Below are 24,373 nucleotides of genomic sequence, written 5' to 3' on the forward strand. Positions count from 1 at the left end.
TTCCAGATTTAAAATGTTAACATTCCAGCACCGATTTTAACGAGTACGCTTATCGAAGTAGATTGCCTGCGTGACACTACTAGGCCACATTAGAAACTTGAAGTGGTCATTACACCAAATTAGGGAGATTTATTTATGGTACAGTACGCGTCCCACAGCAAGCTGAGAAAGTTTCGGCGCATTCGGTGCATAGTAAGCTCGATATTTATTTTTCAGTTAAAGTCTGCAGAGGTCTTGCCATACTGGTGCGAGATGCATGATGGTACGTCCTGCGTGGGCAAAATAAATGCGTTGGACACGCATAGTTTCGTTTTCGCAAGCGCATTTGGGTGGTGGACACCTGCCCTGCACTGCGCATGTGCCATCTGGTGCGCCGTCTGGAACACGACGTTCACGTGGTGTTCCCGACTAGACGACACAGCGGTGGCCTACTACATTGTATTTAAACAAGCAAATAACTGGACTTAGCACGTTTGGAAAGCTTTTATTGCGCCCCAAGAACCCAAATACCCGTTTTTTTTTCAATACATGACGTTACATTGACGCACTGGTAAGGAAGTTCTGGCGCGAAATTTAAAAAAAATATAGTTCGCGATTCAATTTCTTTTTTGTTTCTTTAAAAAATCAACGACATACCGGAAAAGTTGCGAAAATAGAGTTTTGATAAGATTACTTCCTCAAATTAGGCTTAAGTTGTTAAGTGTTTTTCTTTAGTGTTCCTCGACTACTTGATGCCATAGATTATTAGGGGCAGAACGCGTAATTATGATTTCTTTTTTTTTCAAGAATGCGGGCAAGTTGCCGTTCATCAATCGAGACTGCATGCCAGCATGATCTCGCACCAATAATTGTTGGTTCGAAACCTTGCTTTTCGTGAATCGGTTCCCCTGCTATCTACTCGTATTAAATAAACATTTTTCTCGCGCAGCCAAAAAGGCGTATATAGTCAACCAGTTGTTGATAAAAGTTGAACAGCTCTAGCCAACTCTGACTCAGTATATAGTTGAGATGACAAGAGGCTGTCGGCCAGAACGTGAGCAACATGGAGTGAAGCAGAAGCAATGATTCCGTGGTTTGTCTTAAATGTTGAAAGTAAAAAAAGGAGAGAAAGAAAAAAGGAAGCTTCATGTAAACTAGAAAATAAAAATGCCAAAGGTGGATACAATTGAAAAGTAAAATGATCTTTTCAATGAATATCTGCAGGTAAGTTGCGCAGAACGTAGTTGAAAGGCTGCGACCCAAACGCTATGAGCCATAACGAAAACGTTCCTTGCTTGAGCCAGCCTTCGCTACAAATGGTAGTGAAAGCTGTAAACCACGTTCGACCACAGATTTTAAAAGCTTCACTGCGCGCTTTGTACCATTTGCACTACAAATAAAAAATATCGCTTTAATATGCGTTTTATCTTCAAACCAGAAATGCTAAATGTCTTAGCAAGTCAATGACAACTACGCTAGATACATTTTCACCAAAGCAATGGCACAAGCAGTTCCTGGTGCATATCATTCTTGTGCGTTATGCTGCACATGCTATTTAATCCTCCTCAATATTAACTCGAGTGCGATTAAGTGAAATGCCTACATCGAAAAGGAAGTCAGATGAATGTGGAACTGTATAAAAAGTGGTGTGATGATAATGTTACTTCCTGATTCTGAGAAACTTGGCACTAACTACAGCTCGACATTTGGGCCAGTACAGTACACGCAGAAAAAAAACAACTTCCGTGAATAGCTCTTCATGTCCGGTGTGACGTCACATAAGACGAGAAAGAAGTGTCAACATGGTCCCTGTGATTAACATGGCAGCATGTCAAGCGTAGGTATGACATCGTTGTATTTTTGCAAGGAAACGCACTAAGCATCACAACAGACAGGATCCGATAGTTACAGTATCCACGTAACAAAAAACTGTGCACTCATCATCTCACTCTCGCATTTAAATAAAAAGTGAGTTTTTTACGATCGTATCAGATAAGTAAGCGACTTGAAAAGCGGTTATGTGCCTAGTCTCTCTCCAGGTTTTAGCAGGATCTGCTGCGTCTTCCAACTGTTTGAAAGGATCTACAGTATATTTAGAAGGCTTGAAAACATTAGTGTTGCACTAAGAGAAGGAGCACAGATTTTTGTTGCATTTGATAAAAAGTTGAAATTTCATTTTGTAGTGACAGCGCAAGAAGAATGATCATATTATCGTACTGTGTTCGGAACTAGGCAGTGTGCACGTGACCGATATATGCATCCGCGCACCAGTGCGTCGCCAAAGGTAGTTTCTTCAGAGCTGTAGAAGTGGGAAATATAAGAGAACGTACTATACAGGAAGCGTACCGTAGCCAATAATCATGTAGACAATCTCGAAGAGTGCGATCCATCGAAGCAAGTTCCCGCCTACTTCGGTGTCGATGGCGTTGAGTATGTAGAACCCTCCCTGCATGTTTCAATATAGTGTGAGCCTATCTCTTTACAAGATTTCGTAAAGATATTTCGGTTACGCCAAGAAAAATAGCAGTGCTGCTTTTTTTCCTTTACTTTTTTTTCTAGTTACGTATCTATTGTCGAACGCTCTTATAACGAGGTACTTGAGGCCTCCGAAATCCTTCGTTATAAATGTGACTTCGTTTTAAAGGTTGCGCACCTAGCAGCTCGTGATATAACCGGGACAAAATTATTTCTTCGTTATACAGGTCATTTCGTTACACAGGCGCTCGCTCGTATGTGGTTACTTTTCGCTGCGCTCATCGCGAAAACACTGCTTTTTGCGCGTTCAGTATGGTAAAGAAAACAATTATTAAAGAAAATGGTCACCATAGCGTGAATTAGTACTGTACTTTTTTTATGCATAGCAAATTTTGTTACCGAATCCTGGTTTCGTTGTAATTACGATTTCTCACCGCGACGATATTTGCAACCTGCTGGTACGTGTCTTATATTCCAGGCTTCAGTAGGTGGGCAACTATACAAAAATTGGCATCTCCCCCCTTACGTTTTCTGTCTGAGTGAGTGTGCCCTAAAGTCCACAGTCATGATCATCCTTTATGCTTAATCGTATCGTATCGTTTTGTGATCGTTTTGTGATCGTGCGTGCGTGCGTGTGTGTGTGTGTGTGTGCGCGTGTGTGCGTGTGCGTGTGCGTGTGCGTGTGTGTATGTGTGTGTGCGTGTGTGTCTGTGTGTGTGTGCGTGTGTGTGCGTGTGTGTCTGTGTGTGTGTGCGTGTGCGTGCGTGCGTGTGTGTGTGTGCGTGCGTGCGTGTGTGTGTGTGTGTGTGTGTGTGTGTGTGTGTGTGTGTGTGTGTGTGTGTGTGTGTGTGTGTGTGTGTGTGTGTGTGTGTGTTCGCGCGCACGTGCATGCATGTCCTTCGTGCTGTAACCCCACCCTGCCCCGCAATCACCTGCATAGTGAGCGGCAAGCCGAGCAGGAAGCCGACGCAGCAAGCGACTGCGGCGAGGGTGGTGCGACGCTCGTGCAAGTTCTCGAACTGGTCCTTCAGTGCAGACAAGAGGCTCTCCACGAACGCCATCTGCGCGCAAACGCGAGGGACGTTTGCTATTCGACTTGTCATCGTTCACGCGATTGACGCCGGTAATGTCCTCCCAGAACAGCATTTGTAGCGCATCGCTACGAAGCGACCATTGAGCACCACCCAGGATACCGCTTTCAAAAGATGCAGCGCCAACAATGACATGACACTAAGAAAGAATAAAGACAGGACGGGGCGCCTTGTCCTCTCTTTGTTCCTTCTTAGTGTGCCTTCACTGTTGGCGCTTCATCTTTTGAAAGCTATTCACCAACTAGCCCCACAACGTGTTTAACTGAGAAGAATGAGAACGAATATAAAGTCCAAACAGCAGCGAGAGTTGGATGCGACGTTTATGATACAGTACATTAGTAATGTGTTTCATGGGAGATTTATGTTTAAATGCTAGTGTGTTCCCTTGGCTACATAGAAGCCCCTCACCACCAATGTGTCCACCATGCGCCTCATGGCCACGTATACAGTTTCTCTGTTCTCTGTGCTGCACATTCTTCTCACAGCGTAACGAGCACGGCCTGTGACTGCAGGTTTCTTCGTTTTCAAGCTTTCGCATTCAAGGGTAGTGGGCCCTGCTAGGCGAGGAATGACAGTCACACGGCTACAACTTGTAGCTGAAGAATACCGCGATTAAGTCCACAATGACAACGAAGGCTTTGAGAGACAAAATCACCAATTTGAACCTGTGGTAAAGCTTTCTTAGTCTCCCTTATTTATGGATTGCAGTCTACAGATGATCGTTACCCCATATTGCAGTTCGTTATGTTGCAGGGTATTTGTACCTATTGCAGTGATTTAGAGGGCGATGACACACAGAAGTGATGAAAGGCAATGAGGTTAACTGGGATAAAGCGTGCTTGGCTACCCTGCATTAGGGAAGCAGGGAAGGGAAATGTTAGGAGAAGGAAAGTCAAGAGCTGGATCGCTCTGAAATCGCCGACCTACTAGAATGCTGGGCGTTGAGTGAGAAAGGTCTTCAGCCCACCTGGTTTAGTTGGTGCAAGGTCTAACACTCGTCGTCTGGTCCTGAATGCAAACCCAGCACCTAGTCTGAAGTGGGCCACATCTTGGCTTGCTCAAGAAGCTCGCCGAACGAAGAAAGTTTAGGCAATGTAGCAAGACTAGGTGTGGCCCAATGCGCAGAAGTGTACAGAGAGCTAAGCGGCATGGCTTTCAGTGCCTGGTGTATCGTGAAGGCCTCTGGCTACCGCAATGTTCTATCAGAATAGCCCACAAAATGCTTGGGAACCTGTTCAGAGCTTTCAGTTCAGTGAGAAACGAGCATGAGTGTAAAGCTCACTTGCGATCCCATAGTGAGGAGGAAGAGCATGGCGAAGAAAGTAGCCGCCCAAAGTTTGGGCTGGGAAACGGTCGAAATGGCCTGCGGGTAAGCCACGAATACCAACCCGAGTCCTGTGGTGTACAAGCCGTCAGCATGAATGTCGCCTGCGAACGGCGGAGACGTTGCCACCAGTGTAAGTGGGTTACTCCTCTTTGAAAAAAAAGTTTATTAATTCACTAGTACGGCGACAGCTGCGATTGATTACCGCACAATTTCTAGTATACGATTCCAGCCTTGAAATGGTGTGGTAACGATTTTAAGAGCCTCGCAACACTGGTTGCAACAAAAACAACACGATTGAAAGCCCGAACAAGAAAGAAAACGAAGTGCATACTCCATTTTGCCTTTTGTGCCGTTTTGCATCCATGTTCTTTTTTTCTCTTCCTGTATTCTGCGTAGGGCAACTCACTGACACGTGAAAGAACAAATAGCTCCTCTTCATGATATGGCAATGTCCTGTATTTGCATTGCCTGGAATCTTTCCAAAGCGAGAAATACGGAAGTGCATTAAAAAAAAAATCGTGTCAGCATTGCACGTGCATGCATGCAGGGTGTCCCAACTGTTGGGAAAATCTGGTCCAATTTACGTTTCCGTGCCCTGCGGTGTTCCGTAATCAATCTCCGTCCGCCACCAGGATAGGTAATGTTCGTTTATTATCCAGATAAGTGGAAAATTATAATGAACGAACTTTTATTTTATTTTTTTGTTTAGAGCATGACTATAGCTTGGGAAGCTTCTATTGCTTCCTAAAGCAACCAATTCATTCGTTTTTCATCGTGCTCTGTCCTGCGTAATTGTGCTTTACTCGTAGCTCGCGAAATATAAAAGGTTCAGTTTAATTGTGCGCCCTCTTTTCACAACTACACACCTCCCAAAGCAATTTGAAGGAACCAAGTTCGTTCATTGTCTGACTCGATCGGCAACCATGTGATCATTGCGATAAGCCGCGATCACCCCGCGGAACGAACAGCTCACAATAATAGGTGCCAATACCAAAAGCTTGTCACTTCCACGACGCTTGCCGGTTTAGACAGTGAAGGTTGTCATTTCCTTCAAATTACTTTGGCACCTCTGGCTTCGAGACGCTCGTGAAAAAATAGCCGGGGCTTGTCGTAAATGGTGCGCTAAATAATAATTACGCAGGACATACCGCGATGAAAATGACTGAATGGGTTGATTTGGGATGCAATAAGAATATTTCTGTGGAATACCATAGCCCTAAATTGAAAAAGTAGAAGCCTACTTATTACGCTTCTCTGATTGGCTGGATTACCACACGAACATTAACACCGTGGCCGACGAGGACATACGACGGAGGACCGTACATCTCATAATCGAATATTGTACCAGTCTTTTAGTAGCTTGGCAACGTTAGAGTGCGTCTTCATATCCTTGCTTCTATTGAACATTGATCCGCCTTTCCTGAGCCATCATCTTGATATCAATGAGGTTCGTGAGAGTACGAAATACGGAATGGGGAGAGAGTGAAAATGGAAACGTAAGAACAAAGCTCAGGATGTCTTGCTACAGTGATTTCCTTTGAATAGGCTGTGTTAGGACCATTACTATTAGCCTGCTTCTCGGCAGCAATTGGCCAGAAAAGCGTCGTCGTCACATTTGTCTACTGATGAGCGAAGAACGCAGGTTAGCCACGGCTCACCTATCCTAAGGACGTCCATCATGGAGACCCGTAGTCTGAACGCCATGCTGCCCAACACCGTGAACACCACGAGACCGCCCACGAGGCTGACGACGACGTCGATGACCGCGATTACGTAAACGTCTCTGCACACACATGTACAAAAGCAGAGATGCGTACCACGGGAGTAGCAATGCCCCAACGACCATTAAAGCAGGGATTGTTTTCATGCGATTAGCATTCACTGGCAGCTCAACTTGTTTCCTTGCCGTACGTATGTCTGCCCGTACATGACCTAATTCACGCAACCCGCGTTGACTGGGTATGTGCCCCTAGGTATGTGCCACACCACTTAGATTACCCTGTTTCATGGAAAACATCCGATAACTTGGCTCAGAAGCTGGCTCCATGGTCTACAAAGCCTTCCCGGCCACGCGTGGCCGGCGAATCCGCAGGGGTACAATTGCCATGCACCCCGACCAAGCGATATCGGAACGCGATAGCGAGACTATCTAGGCGATGGCATTGCTGGCTCCACCGGAAAAGAGCGTTTTTGCAATTCACACGGCCCCTGCTCAGGCGACACCCCGGGTCTTGCGGCAAGAAATGGCAGGACACGCGAAAAGCGCCATCTCGTATCCGCTGCGCAAACTGAAACGAGTTGGCGAAAAAGGCCTATAGATTTGCATTAAGATTCCACTGTGTTCGCAGGTTTATCAAGTACGATCACCTGCCTTGGCTTATCCATTTCGGATATTCGTGGATACGACACGGTCATATCGCCAAAATTTCGGTGCTTTGCAGAACGGAGGCATCTTGCAGTTATCTCCAATAAAATTTGTCTTCCATAAGCTTCTCTGTCCTCTCCCTTTGAAGCTTATTTCATATCATGGCACAAGTTGCTTCTCCATCATCGCCCTACTGCAGTGTCCTTCATTCAGCACCAATTCACGAACTCGCATAGACAGCACGTTTTTATTCTTTGAATAAGAAAGTCCGTATAAAAAAACTCTTCAAGTTATAAGTTTGAAGGACTATTTCATATTGTTTTTCAGGCGGGCGTTATTCTAAAACGTTGATTAGCAAAAGTAACATTGCTGATGTTGCTCACATGTTAGCGTTGTTCGAGAATTCGTTGTAGCTTCCCATCGTGATTACCATGCCTTGAGCCACTCCCAAAGAAATCAAGACTTGCTCGGCGGCTTTCTGCCATACCTGCAGGTGTAAATGAGAGAACAGAATCTTTCAAGGAGCGTTTAAGTCTTAGGGCTTAGAAAAACCGTATTAAGGTGCGTACAATAACTTAGTGAGTAGAATTAAGCTGAAATGTGTTCTTTTGGCACAGTTGTAAGCACATTAAAACAGGCTTATTCTTGCAATATATGATGATGATGATGATGAAAAACGTTTATTTGCTCTATTTTACAGTGGTTTTTGCGGCTTCAGATGGAGCCTTCCATCTTCTCTCCGGGGTCGGTTCCCCTAGTCCAGGGCTCCGCTGAAGGTAGCTCCCCTGCGTGCACGCCTTACTAGTCCTTGTTGGACTTTCAGGATGTCGCTGGATAGCATCCTCTCGCACTGTTCCGCACTCGGGTTTTCTGCTATGGCTAGCTCATCTGTTTTCTGGCAAGCACATGTGGTATGGTATAGGGTCGATTTGTATCCACACCACGGGCACTTCCTGTCGTACTGCGTGGGGTAGATTTTGCTTAGCATGTTTCGGTACGGGAATGTTCCCGTTTGTAGCTGTCGCCATGCTACGGCGTCTTCTCTGTTTAGTTGTTTGTGCTAGATGACTTGACACGTACAGCTCGTCACGTTAGTGACAAATTACAAACACAGTCAAATTGTTGAAGGATTTTGAAGGTTAAAAGAATGAGAAATGTTGAAAGTGTTTGAATACTGACGTGTACTTGTTTGTCTTTATTGGGCGACACGTTTCACCGCCTAACAAATGTTATCGCACAGCGCAGGACGCGCCTGCATGCATCGGAAGTTTCTGGAACGTTATCAATGATTCCATCCGCTATGACCGAACCTTGCGTAATCTGATTGCATGTGTGCGCGACGCCAATAATGTAGAGCTTTATGGAAGGCACGCAGGTCGCAGCGATTACACTGGAACATTCGACGACTGATGTATAAAAGCCGACGCGCTTGACCCGCCGATCAGATTTTTCGACGATCGCCCACTGTCTTCGCCGCTGTCGCCATTCTTTGAGTGTAGCCTGTTTCTGAGGGCCACAAGTTCGCCCAATAAAACGCTAGTTTCATCTTTCCCAGTTTGGCTGCTTTCTTCACCGTCAGTGCAACGTGACAATACTAAGTGGTTCACACAGTGAACATCATTTTGACAAGTGCTAATCCTGGTGCATTATAACAAATTAAGGGTTCAGGACGCAATAGCTGGTTCAAAGAACTTAGATTACGGGCATCATATGTTGTTTCGAATTTGAAGCATTTTCTAATAGTGCTCCGACAACAGGCTCCAAGGAAGATCGTTTTTCGTCACGATTGTCGCATCTTTGGTATAAATTTTTTTCTATTGAGAACTTTATTTACGATGTTTTTTTTGGTTCATGGTTTTTATATTAAGGTGACACGTTCGGATGATAAAATGGCTGCTCGCTTTTCGTTCTAGGCATTTAAACCGTGCATAATTGTGTGAATAAACAAGGAAGCTTGAGTAGCAGAAGCTATATTTTGTGCACATACTTGGAATTGTTGCTTTAATGTGTGCATTTCAATATAGCAAACGCGAAAGCGATGTTTACCGAAAGCTGGACATTTTAAAAATATCTTGTGGATTGCATGGCATATCCCCCGAAGCCGCCAGTTATTACAAAGCGTGATTCACGCGTTCACATTTATAGTTTTCTGCAAACATCGCATATACATCACAGAAAATAAAAAAACTTAGCGCGTTTCATAAATATACACTTCTGGCTAATCGTCACACAGGAAGAAGGGATTATGGATATTGCGCCGTTTCTGGAAAAAGTACACAAATGTAATGGTACAGATGCGCCAGCAATTGATACGGCTCCGACTTCTCGCACACACGAAAGAACACATGTCAGATGTGGTGATATTGAATGAAATGCCAAAATTTCACTCGCGTACGTTATTGTTGCTTTCTCTCCGCACGCGAGACATTTAAGACACTGATTTTGTTAACAGAGGTAGATAGCTGCATTACCCCTATCATCTTACTTTTTTCTTATTGCGTCATCGGTCGCTCTACAAAAAGGCAGCGTCACTGTATATTCACCGATAAAATCGGTTATGTGCAGGCGTAGAAAAGTATGTTGTCCTCTTTTAATCGCCTGCTTTATGTGATCGGTGTCCATGCATTTTTTACAGAACTGTGCAATGATCCGTCGTTCTGTAACGGGTGCCAGGAGAACACAGGAGAGAATGGGATGGACAAGCGTGCCCATTGCAACTGAAAACTTATTAAAACTACACAAACAAACTATTCATAATAGTCCTCATGGATGCCCAAAAGCACAAATAATTTGCCTTCCGCAAGGTTTTATCTGTTCGCGTACAAAGCAACAGTCGAGCAACGCAGCCATCCGAGTTCTTGAAGATGCAGTACTCCGTACGCTTCTGCTGTATGTTCTCTTTGGCGCTCACTACACCACAACGAATCTGCAATAACTAGGCCCAATAACTAGGCTTTCTTTCCCAGTGTCAACTCTCATGCCACCGTCCTGCATAAGCAAACGAGCATTAGTCAACCCACAGATTTTTTTTATATCAAAATAAGAAGACGAAGATCTAGAAAGAGCGTGAACTGCAACAGTGCCCCTCTTTTAACCTTGTACTCGAGAAGCCGCCGCCATTTGGGGAGCAGGTAGTAGGCGGTACCAAAGCCGACTCCGGTGAGAGTCGCACCCCGAATGAGCAGGGCCACCATCATGACGAAAGGCACAAGAACAGTCACGAAGGCCACCTGCGGCGAGAAACAAAGAAGCCACCAAACTCTACATTGAAATACCCTTGAAGTCAAATAGAACATGCTTAATTAAAAGCACCCCATTCGTGGGTTAGGTAACCCTTTCTGGTTAGAATTTTTTTCTCTTAAAAGCTAGAATTTTACGTTGCGTGCATCTGGATCGCAAAAAGGGAAATAAATATAAAGAAAGTATTGCCACTGAAGTTTTTTTTTTGTTTTGAAACCAACGAAAAGTTATCGTGTGAACTGCCTACCCTTTAACGTTTCGTACGCAGCATTAACTTTCACAGGCTCCACGATCACAAATGTCTGAAATATGGCCACAGATTATTTGAAAGACCATTTTTTCAGTGCCACCGAATGCAGGCGGGGCGCATTATAGTCAGTAGGCTCCATAGATACGGCACAGACACAATAACCTCAGCGTGATACGACGCATAAACGCTTCTGAAAGACCAGGGAGAGTCATATTTATGCGGGGCATAAAGCCGTCTAGTTATGTAAATATCATGCTGACACTGAGAATGGTCCTGGGCGTTCATGTACGAGATTTGCTGCCCTCGGATTCGCTCGTTCATGAACGGTTACGACTTTAGAACAGGCGAGTTGGCGCACCTTTCCGGAGGACCGGATTCCTCTGGAAACGGCAAGGAAGACAATAACCCAGGCCACAAGGAGCGCGAGGAATATGTCGGTCTGGACACCACCCAGTTCATCGATTCCTGACGTAAGGCCCAGGAATCGCTTGCTGCGGTGCATAAAAAAAAAATTACGAACAGATTCAAAAATGGGTCGTTTCGCTTAAAGGCGGAGTCGTAGCATTGGACGCGATAGGAATACTTAGCGTTGCACTAGAGCTTCTCGCAGGGTGTTCAAAAACAACACCCCGAGACAGCATGGGCCCGATGAACACCAAGCGAGTGAATTGATGCGCCGCAGGAGCGCCTTAGCAGATACTAGACGTATCACAAATCTGCGTTCATTGGGAACCTCGGAAGCGCCGTTGGCAGCATCGCACTTCGTCGGTGCAAGAGACGAGACCCACAGCAGAAGGACCGTGACCGTCGACTTGGCTTCGTCGCTTTTGCAAACAAAACGCACCATTCGTCTCTGGAGAGCTAACAATATAAGCGTGGGCCAAGCTCGCGCGTCGATATCGTAATCCTACAATCTATGCGAAGCAAAACATTCGTGAAGCGGCTACTTTAAACGCTAGGAGTTTGCCAATTTCATTCCTGCGTTGTTTTGTTTTTGTTTTGTTTTTTGCGTTAGGGAAAGTTGCGCTTGATCACGTGTGGGCGGCGCGAGCTGCCCGGTGTTCAAGGGAGAGTCGAGCGCGCTCACTAAAAGAACTGCTCCGTGGACGTCTCGTTGGCGTCCTTGCATCCGTTGTACCTCGACTCGAACTCGTCTCGAGGCACCATGTAGACCGTGGAACCGTTTCTGATGGCGACGGCGTCTTTTTCGGTCGAGTTTATGCGCCGGAAAAGCAATAGGAGGGATTCGTTGGCTTCCTTACAGGACACCTGAATTTGAAAGAGAGACAGAGAAAGAGAGAGAAGTGGGCGGAGGGAATTCAGCAGAAGAAGAAGGCAGGAAATTGTGAAAGTCAAGGGATAGTTTCCAGACTGATGTGCTGCGCTATGCTGCTGGTGAAATATTGTCTACCTTTACTACATGGTTAAGCGAACCCTGCCCTAAAACAATAAGGAAATGTAAACTGATGAAGCACATTTTTCTTTCAAAAATTTATGCTCGTTATTTCCCGGTATAATATACATTGTCAAAACACAAAACGAAGCCTAAAGGTGTATTTCTTTAACTTTGCACCAAAACCCCAGCGCTCTGACGTCAAGGTAGACGTAGCCGATTTGAATGCGTCTTTTTCCGCCTTGGACAGTTGTGGCAAAGTAAACGTTCATAAAACTTGCCTATTTCTGCCTGAAACTCTATATAAAGCAGCGTAGTCCAACTTCATTGATGAAAACCTATCTATCTCCGCGCAGACACCATCAGTATCTGTGACGTCACGGCCCGGCAAGCTGGTGCGTAAACTTCCCTGCGGCGTCTCACCTTGGCTTTTGTTTTCGCGTTTTTTTGTCTCTCTCAAGGCAAGGGTGGCTTTTGTTATCATTGTAGAAAGCTAATTAAGTGTTACAACTCCAATATTTTTTTGTAATAATGTCCCTCCTCTGTTGTGCTGTGGGTGCTGTTATGTATATGCGCATGTGGGAGTGTATTCAGCAGGTAATGTAACGAAACGAATGACATTGGCGTGTTAGTTTTCCCCATCTAGGCTATATCTACCTAGGAATACCTAGGCTATACTCTAGCCGTAAAATCAGATGTGCTATGGCTAGTTTCTGCGTCGCACCCAAACCACGTGACAAAATCCACGGGATTGTTCAGCAACACAGAGAGGCATGCCACGATGGCCCGGACGCGCTCAGGAGACTCAATACCACGTGCTAAAACACACTGATGATTGTTCGTGCAGCCATGATGAAGCACCGCTGTCAACTTCAACAGTATACTCCGGAAGTATTGATAGTATAGTCCATTTGATTAGTGTGGTCTGCGTAATCACTTTTGCTTGTGTCTGCCCCATTCTTTTGTTACAACCACATCGAAGCAACAAACAATGAAGATAGCGAAAACATAGCGGGAACTAACACTTAGGTTTAATTGAAGAATAGAAGTAGTAAGAAAAAGGTAAATGAGAGTGGACGAAACGCAACTTTCCGCAGGCAGCAGCCGAACCGCATCATCCGCATTAGACGTCCGGGGCTTTACTAACACGAAACCGCCGCGGAAGTCCTCCTCCTCTCCATTTTTTCCTGTTTAGTTATGCGTACAAAATTAGCCCTGGGAGCCTTAGCAAGCACCCCTCATGGCCACAGCGGAGAAATGTGAATCAACCTTTCAACTACAAGCGCCACGTAGCACGTCAACTTAGGTCACAGATATGATCGGGCACCTACGTATATCGGTTTGGGCGCAGTCTTTCTCAGTGAGACCACAGTCTACATCGTATAAACACCGCGGTTGACCCGGTTCCGCAACACATTTTCGCATTACTATACCTTCATTGCTGCTCCAGCTCTTTCAGTCAAGGGTAATATTGGCAAACTACTTCTCCTGCGACGTACGCCTTTAAATTGTAGAACAGGTCATACTTAAAAATGGATACTTTCAGAGGCGTGTAGTGAAGAAGTTTTCATACAATACGGAACACGCGTCCGAGCGCTTCAAACAGTCCAGGCAATATATTGCATGCTCAGATCTGCATACCATATGCTTCTCGAGGCAAATTATTGATGGTACTTGCAATGGTCGTGCAGGCACACGAGTGTCTGAACATATGTTTCTTGGGAAGTTCTTTTGCGCATTCCCTGAGCTGTCACTTCTACGTTTGGCGCCTTAGGCGCAGCCGTGTGCGCATCATACCGAGCCCCGTTGAAGGCGCCAGCATTCGCGGTCAGTAGCGACGCGAAACGTGTGTAGGGGCAGAACTTCAAGCATTCTGGTTGATGTTATAAAAAAATGGCCAGGCTTAGCTTGGTTAAGCCAAGAATGCGTTGCATATTGCGCGCAGCGCCCCTGGCGGGAGGAGCGGGAGTCAGGTGGTGGCTGCGGCCGCGCGCGACCGCGCGAGTTGGGGCCCAGCTTTTCCTCCGTGACGTGGGATGGATGGATGGATGTTATGAGCGTCCCCTTTGGAACGGGGTGGTGGGTTGCGCCACCAAGCTCTTGCTACTATACTGCCTAATATTCTACCTAGGTTAAACAATGAAAACACGTCACGTGCCACGTCACGTCAAACACGTCACGCGCCGGCGCAGCGCCCCTAGGGGGAGGAGCGGGAGTCAGGTGGTGGCTGCGGCCGCGCGCGACCGCGCGAGTTGGGGCCCAGCTTTTCCTCCGGCTGTCGTGACGTCACGTCACGTGGTTGCGCTAAAGGTCAATGGTGGCTGCCCGGCCGCGCCCAAGGGCTGAACTGAGTGATTGCAATATGCAACGCATAAATGTATTCCTGAACACAGTGTCTTTCTAGACGCAGTCAATGAAAGTTTTTTCATACTGGACGCACAGTTCTTTGTACAAAGAGATCGGGACAGCACGGATTGTATACCTACCCGCGCTGTCCCGACTCTATTGTCGATACCGTCTGTGCTATTAAAAGCTTCAAACCTTCAGGTATTTCAAATACATCGGGCTCAAGCGTGTCTTGTTCGTGCTCGACACTTCCTGTCACACGTATACTTGCAGGTGATTCGTGGTAGCGTCATTCCCAACCAAGTTCGTGGAGCACTGAGTGAGCCCACGATCTTCAAGTGATGGCCACAAGCAGAAAACATGATGTAAAGAAGTGAACAGTGTTCGGTTCGGCTGGCCGGCACAACCTCTTAAACAGCTTTAAACACCGCAACAGAGGCCAAAGCAAAAAAAAATAGAAAGGCAACCGAACACAGTTGTCGTTAGTGAATGAGGCGGAAATTTGCAGGACCGGCCTCAAACTTCTCTACACAATGTCGAGTACCGCACATAATGTGTGATAGGGTCATAAAGCCTTTAATTACGATAACGTCCATGCACCTATGATAATATGGCCGGCTGCGAGTCCAACCAAGAAATAGCTTTCTCAAAGTTTCATACTTTGAACACGCTCTGCCTAACTGGGTGATCTTCGTAAAGTCTTCCACTAAAGACCACATTTCAAAGATCTTGCAAGCGTTTGGAGATCAGCTTTCAGGTGACATGTTGGTATAAGGTACGGTTTCCATGGGCTTCCACATCCCTATTCGTTGGAGTCATCTGTGACTCGGAGCGTTATTCTCAACAATGTTGAATTGCGCCATATTGCCGAATTCTCCATCTGGTCATTTCTAATTTACTCACAGTGCAACTAAATGAGCTATCTAACAGAGCCAACAACATTAAAGGGGCCCTGAACCACTTTTTATCGAAGTGGAAAAAATCACTTGAGGCGAAAATAAGCTATTTCAGCAATACTTTGCCGCCAGAAGCACTTGAATGCGTTCAGCAGGCGCGGAGTTATTGGTAATCAAACAGGGCCTCCGCTGTGCTCCCGTTCCTTCTTCAAAGCCTTGCACTGCAAGGGCTGCAGCCGGAGTGGGGCATACCCACAGCGCTTCGCCACGCAAATGTCACTGTGGCGCGCAGTTCAAATTTCATTTCGGATGTTCACGTAGACGCCACGGATACCGATTTTGGTGCCTACGACGCGCTAAACGTAAGACAAACGCGGTTGTCATCAGCGAGGCGCAGTACGCTTAGCCAGTGGACTCGTGGCGACACCCCGCGGCGGCCGCGGTATCTACGCAGCGCAGTCGACCACAGCTACCAATAGCAGTCCAACCAATAGCAGTACTGCAATACAAATAGCGTATGAGAATCCAATTTATTACGAAATAAAGCGTCCAAAAGAGAGTGAGGATCAGGCGTCTGGCGAAAAGAAAGCGTTTCAAAGGTGACTTCGCGCTCTGCTTCATGCGCCACGTACGACAGCAAAACTTGGCTGAGACGTTGAGAACAGCGTATGCTACCCGCAGACTATGTTATTTCACCAGGCCCGAAGGGTGGTTCGGGGTCTCTTCAAAGTTGGTTTAAAGGGGCGCGTTTAAAGACACGCTCACTCTAAATGTCAGTAAGAGTAAAACCGAGTCGTTTCACCAAGGGAATACATACATTGAAGTGCCTCCCCGATTTCACGTTAGTCAAGAATTGAGGTCACATAGTCCGTTAAAACTCTAGGCGCTGATATTTTTCATGGATCTGACCTGGAATGCGCATGTAAAAAAATTAGCTAAAAGAACGTCCGCAAACTGTTGTCCTTATGCGCGGCGTCATTGCTGTGCTTCCTCGATATCAGTAAATACAATGCTTTATAAGTTGTTGTTCTGCTGAACCTTCACTCACGCTGGCGTCGTCTGGGGAACAAGTCATGTTAATATTGCTAAAGTGCTAGTACTTCAGGAGTCTATAATTCGATTAGGTTATGAGGAAACATATTTAACTCACACAGCAATATTGGTTCAGAAAACCGCGACTATTACGACAGAGTCAATGTACAATTTCCAGCTCTGTCGTTACTGCAAATTCAGTAGATGTAACAACGACATTTCACTAGGAACGCTTGCTTGACTAGGAAGCAATGCCGTCAAAAATAATACCCGAAAATTCGAAAACAAGCACGCACTTCGCTGCACGACTAACTATGGTAGGCTTTGTCTGTGGCTACCTACATTATTGAATAAACTCTTGCTACGTGAGCGTCTTGATTTAAATGCAGTTTTATATAGAGGACTGTTATACGTATTCTTGTGAAATTTTTGTTTCACTAACCATACGTCTGCAATTTTCGTTGACCCTACTAATCATTGGCAACTCAAGAAACGGATGAGACAAATGAAGGATTTTTTTATCCCTTCTCATTTGCAGTTCTCCTTTTTGTGTTCTCATTTCTTAACGTAGATGCGATAAATTTCGGAGTATAAGTGCCATGCTTTCTTTTTATTACGGTTTATATAAGTAAAAAAATTGCTGAAATCATAAGATTGAAGGAGCCAAGATATCTGTCAATTCGCCCTTTTTGTCGCGTTTTTCTTTGCGCCCCTGGAACCATGTGACATAATAACGAATAAACTGCATTCAATCTACGCCCACCCCGATTGGCTCCAAAATGCCAACACGGCCCGAAACCCGCACTGTGCCGAATATTCTTTCGGATCGCGAGGGCGCACCGGACCATGCGCGGGCCCTATCATCATGTGTGACCAGTGCCAGTACCAGCACTCATCACGTGTGACCAGTACCAGAGCTTGCCGGCTCCATTGGCAGCCGTCAGCGTACACAGCTAGGGGTTCGGTGTGGGCCATCGGTGCTACTGGTCGAGTCACTGACCCTGTGAGCAATGGGCTAACGAATAGCGTTACTCACAAATTTCGATCCTTGAACGAAACAGTACTTGTTGGTCCATTCTGGGTTGCACTGCGACCAGGGGAGCACTTGCCACAAAGAGTAGTACACGTAGGTGAGCGTGTAGCACGAAATCACGTTGTAGTAGATGCTGGTGAGGAACACGGCGTACATCATCACCATGGGAAGACCTGCGCAAAATCCAGAGCTTTTGTTTTTTCGGTGGTGCCAGCCGGTGCTCGACGTATTTTCTTACATGGCTCAGGCGAATGTCCACGATCGAACAGTCCGTCTCTGTTTGTCTATCACCCTACAAACTACAGCGATTGCCCCTATTTATTTTAATGTGAGCAACTGTAAACAAAGTCAGCCGGGGTAACACCTAAACGTGGCAGAAATTCTTTACTATTACAAAGCCCATAGGGCGCTTAGTTTTCCTAGTAGGTTTACATTCCTGGAAGCATTTTTGTTTCTGAATTCTGTTGGTACAAATATGCCCTTTACATCGTGAGACTAGTTCAAGTTACTCTGAATTAACTTTGGTAAATCACAAAGAAACAAAAAACGAGGGAAGCAAACAACATCACCAGTCACTTCCGGTGCAGGAAGAAAAATGCGTTACAAACGGGTATATTCGGCCTGACGCGGGTAGGCTAGGTGTTGCCATGCTAAGCGATGACGCGACTTCTGCTCCATCCGTGCAACAGAAGGCTGTGGGAAACCTTGACGAAAAAGTTTCTGCGGTAAAAAAACAAGCTACTGCTTAAAGTTGGTGAATTTTTTCCTTTTTTTTAAATTAAACGAACCTTCAAGATTTTCTTGTAGTCAACATAGACCAAACAAATTCCTCTGTTCTCATTCAGTTAGATGGATGCTGTTGAAGTAAAGCGTCTCTTGAGGAGCGCGCGTTGAAAAGACCGTCTTGTCCTTACACTGAGCGAGCGGCAGGCAGGCGAAGGACTTAATGGTGGAGGAGCTGGAGAACTGTCCCAATATGAGCTCCAAGAAGTACATGGGACGTCCTAGCACCATGAGCAGGAGCAAGTACGGGACCAGGAACGCAGCTGCATAAGCGTCAAGAATACACACGCAGTTGGGAAACCAAACGGCACAAGACAGAGTTGTTATGAGGACTGACAAGATTTTAAGGGTCAATAATGCGTGGCAGTTAGATCAGTTTCGAATACTAAGGTATACTCCTTGCTGTGGCAAATAAATCGTGCGGGCGCTCCAGAAGCATCGTCACCGCGGTCGCGCTGTCCCAATTGCGACTACGCATGCGCGGCCCGCGCGTCACGTGTTGGAGGACACGTGACTTGGTGCAGGCGCGACGGCGAATAGCCGGAGCCGACAGTGAGGGCGAGCTGTCTTCGAACTTTCCGCACGCCCAGTGCTCGAGGAGGCGTGCTTTGTTGAGTTTCAGAGGCGTGGTGCAATGAAACGCGCAACTCGCTGCCACTATATCCGACGTTTAGTTCCAATGAAGCATGCGTGAACCAGGGTCGTCATTTACAGTAGGAACGCGCAAAACTTTCGTCTCCGGCTGAATATTGCGTTTCTCGCTAGAAGAAGTGAATATGTGGAGATTGTACAGCTTTTTCACGACACCAACAGGACCAGTTTGATAAAGAACTTTTCAGCGCACGTAAGAATTAGCTATCGTACGTGGAAACCGATCACTGCTGGCCCCACTTAGTATCCGTCTTCCAGTGATTCACTGTCTCGTTCTGGCTTTCCACCGAGTTTTGTATTCGATACATGTGTAGAGCAGGATCTTATTTCAGGTATCCCATCTTGTACAGCGAACAGCGTGATCTGGCTGCGAAACTGTTGCACGATAAGCTACGTAACTGTTAGCGTAATATCCCGACGAAAAGACAACGCCTAGATAGATCTCACATGCCTGTCTGTGCAACATCTTTGACGCCATTTTGACTGAACCTCTAACGCATTCTTGTTCTGACGCGACTGGATGCGAAAAAAGTTATGAGGCAAGAAAAGAACAGGAAAGAGCGTCTCTTTATGTCCTGTTCCCACTACAAGTATTTTCTCGCCCAACCACACCAAGAGAACTACGAACCAACAAGCCCAAACACGAGTAGTGATGACCCTCACGCCATGCCAAAACATTAACAGCAAACTTGGCTGCCTCGAGGCCACGGCTTGTGGCATAGTGTCTCATGAGTTTCATTTTGTCGCAGGATCTCGTGGCGTTATTGTGGCATATCATAAAGGCATATATTTCTGATGCAAGGCGACTGGACGTCATTTTTAGCATTCTTCTTGCGTTTAGATAAAAGTATTATGCGATTTTTGGAAGCTTTTCACAAGGCATAACGCATCGGTGCCTACTCAGTTGTTCGCATATGGAATAAGTCAGTGCGACGTGAAGAGTGAATATGTAAAGAAAGGTAGATAACAAGGTAATGAGAAAACCTGTCCTATTTGCTAATCCTCTCTAAAAACGAGGAGGAAAGCGTGGAAAGTGGAGAGAAAGAGAAGTTTTCTGGAACACATGAAAACGCAAGGGAAACTTCGCGCGTTTGACGGCGTTCTATTCGTTCTATTCCATCTATTCGTTCCAAAATTGTTCTATCTTATCTTACGCGGAAGCTTTAGCTCGGGGCCTTCTATTTAAGATGCATGGAAGAGGAGAAATCGTATTTCTAAGCAACACATCACCAAATTTGATGAGGCTTTGTTGAACTTAAAATAGAAAAAGTTCAAATCTAGTGACTGTTGGTAGCAATTTCATGGTTTCCGCCGTCAATATTTTATAAAATATTGTTGCAGATCGAAAATTTTTCAGAAAGCAAGACTATTAAGCTTACAACTCTGTGACTCGGCATTGGAAAGCGTTATCGTAATCATGTAAATGGCACCTGATCGTACATCTGAAGCTTACGTGGTTGGTGTATGAATTTGTGTATTATGCATGCTTCTAAAGTAGACCACTTATATGTGAGTAGGAATTTTACAAGGCCCCTCTAAACAATGTAACAAGTTCACGTAACCTATAAATTATTATATAAAATTCCTCGGTGTTGTATGGTCTTAATGATGCAGCTTACAGAACTGCGACATCTGTACTTGGCGCAGAGCCTCGAATTTGTAACCTTCGTGCTTCTATTCTTTCTTCAAACTTACTAATTAACAACAAAATTTTTAAAAGCAATTCAAGCTGTTTATAAAACTTTTCCTTGCAACAGTCACTATTTCAATAAAATCAAATTTCATTAAGATCGGCCAGTAGTAGTTAAGGCTTAATAGCTCTGAAAATATAGTTTGGCCATGCTTCATTTGACTTGCTTTTTATTACATCTGATATGCCAACTAGCGCAGAACACAGAATGTCAACAGAATACCTAACTAAATTTGAACTTTAGTTTGCGCTCACATCACCTGCAGATGACAGTGGGCACGGCAAAGCGTCCTTAATTAGGCGTCAGTAGGAACGAGTCCCCTACCGCTAATCAGCAGCGTGCAAAAGAAATTTACTGCCGCCGTTGCACTTAACCTGAAGGTGGGAACAAGCGGCCCGTGTGAACGCCAGCGCCACAAAGCGACGACGGCTGGAATTGAGACGAGAATGCGGCCGGGCATGCGATACCTGTCGGCAGCTTATGTAACGAGTCCTCACTCTGAGCATCCGCATTTCGGAGTCGCATTAAGTGGCGGGGGCGCGGTCTTTCGATGAGGCCGATATGAACAGAGACGTCAGCTCGTCTTGCTTGGCCACGGTGGGCCTAATGGCCTTCCCGACGATAAAAAAAAGGCAGGTGATTAGACATCGGTGCGTCTACACAGAATCATGCTCGGAAAGGGAAGCCGTGCAGTTTAGTAGGCACGCCCGCCGGGGGAAATGCATACCCGCCACAAGTCCGTCGGTAAACGGAGCTAGAACTGGTTGCATATACTGCTGACAGGTGTCGCATACCCGGCCCCACTCTCGTCTCGATTGCAGCAGTTGCCGCTTCGTCGCGCTGGCAGTCAAGCAGGCCGCTTGCTTCACCCTTCAAGTGTGACGGCGGCAGTGCACATACATACATACATACATACATACATACATACATACATACATACATACGTACGTACGTACGTACGTACATACATACGTACATACATACATACATACATACATACATACATACATACATACATACATACATACATACATACATACATACATACATACATACATACATACATACATACATACATACATACATACATACATACATACATACATACATACATACATACATACATACATACATACATACATACATACATACAAGGCATACACAAAATGGTAGTGCAACGAATACAAGATGCATAATAATGTGTTCGTTCAGACGATGCATAGCGTCAATAACATATTTCTGCACAGCGACTGAGACGAACAAAAGTTAATAATGCAAAATTAATCGCCTTAGAAGTTACAGAGTGCCACAAGAATACAGAATAATTAATTCGCGTTTCGCTGAAGTGATGGCAATGTGTCGCTCTCACATCTCGCAGCTTAACGGGCAGATCGGCAGTGATGACGCATTTGAAGGCAATATGCAACCTTTCACGTACCTCCACCGTTCTGGTAGGTGAGGTACGGGAACCTCCAGATGTTTCCCAGACCGAGGGAAAGAGCGACGCACGAGAAAACGAACTCGACCTTGTAGCTCCATTTGTCCCGCTGCTCGGCAACTTCCATGATGCCCTGCGATCGCAAGTAAGAATTCTCGTGGTTTCAAGTGAGATAAAGAACCTGTAAAAGCACTAAGGCTGTCACCTTGATGCAGTCGAGCAGCTGGCAAACATGGGAAGCCTCACACTGGAGTCCAAAACCACTTTCTGATTATGAGACACGCCGTAGTGGAGGACTCCGGAAATTTCGACCACCTGGGGCGCCTAAATCTAAGTACACAGGTGTTTTCGCATTTTGCCCCCATCGAAATGCGGCCACCGTGGCCGGAATAGCTTGGAAACTTATCCTAGCAGTTTCAAATCTACAACCTTTCATTCAAGAGCTTGATGTGATCCGCTAGAGAAGACAGCACTATGAACAAACTCCGGTTGGGACTTGGTGTCAATCAATGTAGCATTTGCACCTACATGAAGAAAAGGGGCCATCTCTGTGCCGAAGCCATGAATGACCGATTAGCCCAAGGTAATTATTCGGAATGGTCATCACCCCTATTTCTTGTTCGGCTGCTCATTAGGGCAAGCTGTTAACACAAAGCCAGTAATTCAGGTGTGCTACCTGGCTAGGCAGCTCGCATTTTTTGGGAATGCCAGAAGGAGGCTTTGTTGGGTGAGGCGAAAACATTTTGCTTACCTCGCAAAGCCTGTCGTAGTTGGTTCTTTGGTCGTTCCTCAGTGAAAATACGTCGCTCAACGTATGTATCGCTTCTTCTTCTTCTAGTAAAATATATGTTAGTTCATTAACACATAACAGTTACCCACTGGTGGGCTTAGCCATACCTAAAGAAACCAAAACCTTTATTTAAGAATTGTAAATTTTTGCGAAAAACATAAGTTTCTACAATTCCACAAAGATTTCCTTTCACCTGCCATGGTGGCATAGTTGCTTTGGCATTGTGCTGCCAGGCCCAAGGGCGCGGGTTCAAATCCAGGCTGCGGCGACCGCATTTTGATGGGGGCGAGATTTAACGACGCCCGTGTACCATGTATTTGGTGCAAGTTCAAAGTTCAAGAATTCCAGTTGCTCAAAATTAACCCGGAGCCTCCTCTTATGGCATGTCTCATAATTGTATTGTGGTCCTGGCACATAAAACCCCAGAATTTGCTTTTTTTTATTTTTGTTCTACTTCTGGGCAAGAAATTTGTTTTCCACATCGACGTAGGTCGTCACTAACAAGAAATTGAAAGCACTATTAAAATTTTTGCGAGAACTTGCTACAAATCTGCACGCAAGAATTCCTTTCTGCTTTTCGCTTATAAACTATAGACTAGTTCTATACCGCACAGATGTAGGTCATGTTGTTTTGGATGCTTACTTCACTTATTTTTAGTCGACAGTAAAAATTATGCTTCCAAAGCATAACTCAATGGCCAATTGCCCTTACAACAATCGCATTCGCAAAATCATACATTGAAGGATGATGTAAAAAGGACGAGTTGTATCTTTCCGTGAAATGGACTGATACAGGTAGCGGCTTTGGGAAACGCCAAATCAATTTCGTGTGTATGCTAGATAAGTTCGCAAGTGTCGCTTGATCGCTGAAGACACCTCCATTACCTCGCGTGCAACTGAACACCTGCGTGATAAAGTCGGGAGTTTCGCAAAATCAACTCTGTTCGGGAAGAATCATGGCGAAGACGAAAACAGACTCCAACCAAGGTGAAAATAACATTCAAGAACTTCGGCTTGCACAGGGAAGCCTTGTTCACGATGAAGGCTCTCAACAACATGATCAGAAGAATGTGATTGATTGTGAACAGGGATGCCATCTTGGGGTCGAAACGTCTCAGGTTTCGTTTAATCTTTCTACCTCTGACGGCGTCTGCTTTCTTTCTTTCTGGACGCGAACACGCGTGTTTACGCCACATCTCGCAGGCACGCGAACGTTTGTAGTCTTTTCTTTCTTGTTGCACTTATATCGCCTATAGAGCGCAATAGCCTGGACTCCTACATATAGCTTATGCGAGAGTTGCACATCAATCAGGACTTCATTTAAGGTAAATAAAGTGGTTAAGTAGGGGGCATCTACACATGGGCGGTAGGCGCTGTAGACAATGGGTGAAAATGGAGAGCAGCTTTGATACGAACAAAATAAACCTATAAATGCGACAGACGGGCAAAATAAATGAAGGAAATCATCAACGAATATTAACACGAAGTGATCTGAAAGAGCATTCACAAGGCTCGACTTGCAATCTAAACCATCGGTAATCGAACGCATTCTTCTTAGGCTACTATACCACGGGCTTAAGTAGTATACCATGC

The 24,373-nt window shown here is 45.5% G+C and overlaps 1 protein-coding gene across 8 annotated transcripts in view; it reads right to left on the minus strand.

Annotated features, from left to right (window-relative positions):
* LOC135921984 (sodium- and chloride-dependent glycine transporter 2-like) overlaps window positions 1-24,373 on the minus strand; it is a 65,323-nt gene that overhangs the window by 7,420 nt on the left and 33,530 nt on the right. For 7 of the 8 annotated variants that reach the window (XM_070540414.1, XM_065456390.1, XM_070540410.1 and 4 more), the window contains 11 exons: window positions 21,991-22,123; window positions 18,342-18,473; window positions 17,431-17,600; window positions 11,815-11,996; window positions 11,086-11,218; window positions 10,333-10,467; window positions 7,621-7,724; window positions 6,531-6,655; window positions 4,828-4,973; window positions 3,387-3,515; window positions 2,326-2,425 (listed from right to left, as the gene is read on the minus strand). In XM_070540414.1, coding sequence (XP_070396515.1) covers window positions 2,326-2,425; window positions 3,387-3,515; window positions 4,828-4,973; window positions 6,531-6,655; window positions 7,621-7,724; window positions 10,333-10,467; window positions 11,086-11,218; window positions 11,815-11,996; window positions 17,431-17,600; window positions 18,342-18,473; window positions 21,991-22,123 — 1,489 coding nt within the window. The remainder of the gene's footprint in view (window positions 1-2,325; window positions 2,426-3,386; window positions 3,516-4,827; window positions 4,974-6,530; window positions 6,656-7,620; window positions 7,725-10,332; window positions 10,468-11,085; window positions 11,219-11,814; window positions 11,997-17,430; window positions 17,601-18,341; window positions 18,474-21,990; window positions 22,124-24,373) is intronic. The other variant, XM_070540415.1, reaches the window with a different exon arrangement.

Source organism: Dermacentor albipictus, chromosome 6 (genome assembly GCF_038994185.2).
Source record: "Dermacentor albipictus isolate Rhodes 1998 colony chromosome 6, USDA_Dalb.pri_finalv2, whole genome shotgun sequence".
Classification (NCBI taxonomy): Eukaryota; Metazoa; Arthropoda; class Arachnida; order Ixodida; family Ixodidae; genus Dermacentor; species Dermacentor albipictus.